Genomic DNA, 4,667 nt, shown 5'->3' on the forward strand with positions numbered 1-4,667 from the left:
TATTAAATGTAATGGAGAGTACTTTGAAGGTGATAAGGTTGTTTTGTAAAAAAATTTAAATACATAGCTCTGAAAGAAAAATTCCATTGGGGCGGTGGAAACTTCCTCATAAAAGCTACATTAGAATTAGGATATTACATATAGTCACCAAGAAATCCCTATAGAATCATAATCCATTTCATTAGGCAACTTTACTCTTGCTGTGCCCAAGTTTTAATTAAAATTAATCTTTAACTTAAAGATTTAATTAATATGAAATATATGGCTATAATTTTACAAGTTTCCTAGATTGGGGCATATAGTTTATTCTGAAGAACATCACATAAAAAGAAAATCTAAGAAAAGCAAAATTAAGAACTAAAATCAAAAGCATTAACTGAAAATAGGAAACTGTATGTGGTCAACACACGGCAAGTGATATATTAAAAAAACCTACAAATATACATTAGAATTAAGAGCGGCAAAATAGTGGGGAAACCCATTGTTGCTGTTAGGTGCCATCCGGTTAGTTCTGACTCATCGGGACCCTATGCACAACAGAAGGAAACACTGGCCAGGCCTGCGCCATCCTCACAATGGTTTAGGCCATTGATGCAGCCACTGTATCAGGCCATCTTGTCGAGGGCCTTCCTCTTTTTTGCTGCCTCCCTTCCTTACCAAACCTGACTTCTTTCTCTAGGGTCTGGTCTCTCCTGACAACAAGCCCAAAGTACTGCAGATGAAGTCTCACCATCCTTGCCTCTAAAGAGCATTCTAGTTATACTTCTTCCAAGACAGGTTTGTTTGTTCTTTTGGCAGTCTATGGAACTGTCAGTATCTTTCACCTGAATTATAATGTAAATACATTGATTCTTCTTGGTCTTTCTTATTCAATGTCCAACTTGAAATTGAAAATACCATTGGTTGGGTCAAGCACACCTTAGTCTTCAACATAACATCCTTGCTTTTCAATAAGCTAGAGAGGTCTTGTGCAGCAGATTTACCCAAGGGAACATGTCTTTTGAACTCCTGACTGCTGTTTATATGAGCATTGATTGTGGATCCCAAGCAAGATGAAATCTTGGACACACGATCTTTTCCTCCATTTGGTCCAGTTGTGAAGATTTTGGTCGTCTTTACATGGGGTTGTAATCCATACTAAAGGCTGCAATTCTTGATCTTCATCAACAAGTGCTTTCAGTCCCCCACACTTTCAGCAAACAAGGTTGGAGGAAACCCATCCAAATAAATATTCAAATAAACAAAATAGCATTTTTATAAATCTCTATCATTAACTTGAAAACCTAAGTGAAATGAATGACTTTTAAGAAAATACGAATGATGAAATTTTATTCATGTAGAAAACCTAAAAGGATAAAATGCTCCAAATTGAGAAGATTAACAATCGCTACCCCTAAGTTAGAGTTAAGTCCCAAACACTTTCTGTAAGAATTAATGTGAGCTTTCTTGGACCAGACAGTTCTCATGTAACTTGAACTGTTACAGAGCACAGAGAAAGAAGGAAAGCACTTCAATTATTGTAAGATGCCAACATTTACTTATACCAAAATAAGACAAGACATACCAAAAAGTATGACAGCAGTCGTGCTTAAAATAATTATTACGAAAATATTTAATTAAATAATTTAAATGAAATATTATATATGCCATTGAAAGATTCAGACAACATTGCCAAGGGGCGTTCATTCCATGATATCCACTTAACACCAAGGCCAAAGCCAAAGGATGAAAAAGAAGAAATGCTAACCCATTAAAATCAAGATGGTGACTATTGCCACTCTAGCTGAGACATAGTCAGGAAGTGCTCCCTAAGCAAGCAGGCATGAGTATGGCATCGGAGAGAGAAATGTTGCAAGGAGGGTGCAAATCTAGTTACAGAAAACATCATATGCCCGAAGACATGAAGAAAATCAGTAGACTACCTATTAGGGCATATTTGTAAGCTTCATGGAGTGGATGGTTATTTTTTTAAAAAACACACAAATGCTTCTATAAAGAAAAATATTATGAGGAAAAAGTAGAAGGGAGAAAAATATTCACCACAATCTTAAAATAACCAGGGATAAACAAAATATATAAACCTCTACAAAGTAAATTATAAAACTATAAGAAATATAAAAGATGATTTTTATAACTTGTTTAATTCCTAGATCAGGAGATTCAAATTAAAAATGTTATTCATCCAAAAGTCTAAATATTTCTTTTTATTGCAAAATGCTGAAGGATTTTTTTGAACTGTATAAAATAATTTAAACTTCTGGAAAATTAATATTAGAGAATTGGTAATGTGACTTTAAAAAAAAGTAACAAGAGGAGATAAGACCACCATATTAGAATGCAATGATAATTAAAACAATTTGATACTGATAGAAATAAATATATCAAATATAATTATAATTCAGAACTATGCCCTAAATAATTGGATTTTTTTCTAATCAATGTGGTATTTTAAAGACACAGTGTAAAAATCAATTTTTCCATGAGTAATATTAGAATTAGAAGCTAATTTTTCAAAAAAAAGAAACTAATTTTTCAAAAAAGTTGTATTGAAGTCTAATTCACATACAACAAACTGCACTCAAGAAAGTTTATAAATCTATAAGCTGTAACAAATATATAACACTCTTGAAACAACTAGCACAAATAAAATATCGAACATCTCCATCCTCCCCCAAAATTTCCTCGTATTCCAAAAGTTAGATTTTTGAAAAAGGTTAAACATTAAGCTGCATCTTTCCCACACTCTTTAAGTCAAAAATACATTTTTTGATGAAGATTTAAATGCAAACTTACAAAACTAATAAGTGAAATTAACAATGCATGTCTTTTACAATAGTGGTGATAATGAAAGTCTGTATGAAAGTGACATGAAACTCCACAAAAAGGACTGCTAAAACTGGCCAACAACCGACAACACCAAATGCTTACATTTCTGAGTAGCAAAAAATGCCGAAACCCAAATCAAAGAATCAACAGACTATAAAAAGTATTCTTAGCACACACACCCCAGCAGCACCCCTCACGGTGGGCAGATTTCAGTGGCGCTAGCAGAAGCGAACGGACTAGTAAGCCTAAGGGTCTACTTGCAAATACTTGCCAATGAAAAACATGAGTCACAACAGAACATGGTCTGAATTGTCTGCTTTGGACATGTCATCAATAGGGATCAATCACTAGAGGAGGACATGGTATTTTGCAGAAGGAGAGGACCAATGAGGCCGCAGTGAGATGGACTGGCATAGTAGCCACAGCAATGGGCTCAAGTTTACCACTGACCATCAGGATGGTACAGGATTGAACATTTCATTGCTGTACTTAAGGTCTCCATGAGTCAGTGGCAATTCAATGGCAGTTATCTCTCTACCGAAGATACAGAAAGATCTTACAGGTCAAGAAAAAGACAAGCTTTATTTTCCAATCCACAGGGAAATGAACAGGCAATTCATGGGTGGGGGTTAAAATTTAAACTAAGTGTATAAATAGTCAGAAGCACTTCTATTGTTTTGCATACATGCAAACCTCTCAAAAAAGAGCCATTTGTATACCATTTCAAAAAGCAAAAGGTGTCTGACATTTTATGGCTTGTGAAAAAAAAAAATCCAAGGCCTGGGATTTAGACAAGACACTTCAAAAATTGAGTGTAAATTCCATTGGATGTGCTTCATTATCATCTCTACACTCATCATTCTTTGTGGCAACGTTATTCTGTACAAACAGGGGTCATGTCTCAGTATTCACATAAAGTTTTATTATTTACCTGGGGGATAAAATAATGTTACAGCAAGTATATTCCTTGTTTTTAAAAGATATGTTTTTAAATCTTTTTTTTTTAATTTAAAAAAATCTTAACTCACCTTTTTAGCAGGAGAACTGGGCTTAAAGGGAGTTGTAAGTGTAGCTGGCTTCTCTACTTTTTTAATTGGTGGCAAAGGTTTATCAAGAAAATAAGGATTTGCATCAAAATATTCCCTTGGGTAAGAATTTAACTTGAAAGGCGACCCTTTAAGTAAGTGACGGTGTTCTTCATTCTCTTTCTGTAAATTAGAGAGTTTGAAATTATATAGCATACATTACGTAAGTTAGAAAGAAAGTGATCTAGACCAAATTTTTAAAATTTTAATACAGTATGTAGATTCTTTAATACATACTACTGGATTCAGTTTTTTAAAATGTCTTTGTTAGAAAGTTCTGTTTACATGATAGAAAATATGTTCCTACTTATCCTAACTGAGTACAACTATGATTCCTTTAGGATACATACACATGTATTTCAAGTATAGGGACTAATTTATCATTCAAAAAAATCTATCCGTGGATCTGGGCAACATGATAGCATAGAAAAAGATTCATTTCTAGCTCAAATCCTGGTTCCTCCCTGTTACTTAGAACTTTTCATGGATCGTAGGAAAGTTCAGGAGTCCTGGAGGATAGGGGTTCACCTATATCAGCTGTGGGGCCCAACAGCAAATGTGGTGAAGAAAGCTATGGTGCCTGGCTATCAAAAGGTATAGCGTCTGGGGTCTTAAAGGCTTGAAGGTAAACAAGTAGCCATCTAGCTCAGAAGCACCAAAGCCCACATGGAAGAGCACACCAGCCTGTGCGATCATGAGGTGTCTAAGGGATCAGGTATAAGGCATCATCAGAACAAAAAATCTTACCATAGTGAA

At 34.7% G+C, this 4,667-nt stretch overlaps 1 protein-coding gene across 1 annotated transcript in view; it reads right to left on the reverse strand.

Moving 5' to 3' along the window:
- CUNH4orf47 (chromosome unknown C4orf47 homolog) overlaps positions 1 to 4,667 on the reverse strand; it is a 26,666-nt gene that overhangs the window by 4,087 nt on the left and 17,912 nt on the right. Inside the window, exon 6 of the mRNA XM_013008046.2 lies at positions 3,855 to 4,034. Within this exon, the coding sequence (XP_012863500.1) occupies positions 3,855 to 4,034 (180 nt within the window). The remainder of the gene's footprint in view (positions 1 to 3,854; positions 4,035 to 4,667) is intronic.

Source organism: Echinops telfairi, unplaced genomic scaffold (genome assembly GCF_000313985.2).
Source record: "Echinops telfairi isolate 266 unplaced genomic scaffold, ASM31398v2 ScPeMD7_9;HRSCAF=40, whole genome shotgun sequence".
NCBI lineage: Eukaryota > Metazoa > Chordata > Mammalia > Afrosoricida > Tenrecidae > Echinops > Echinops telfairi.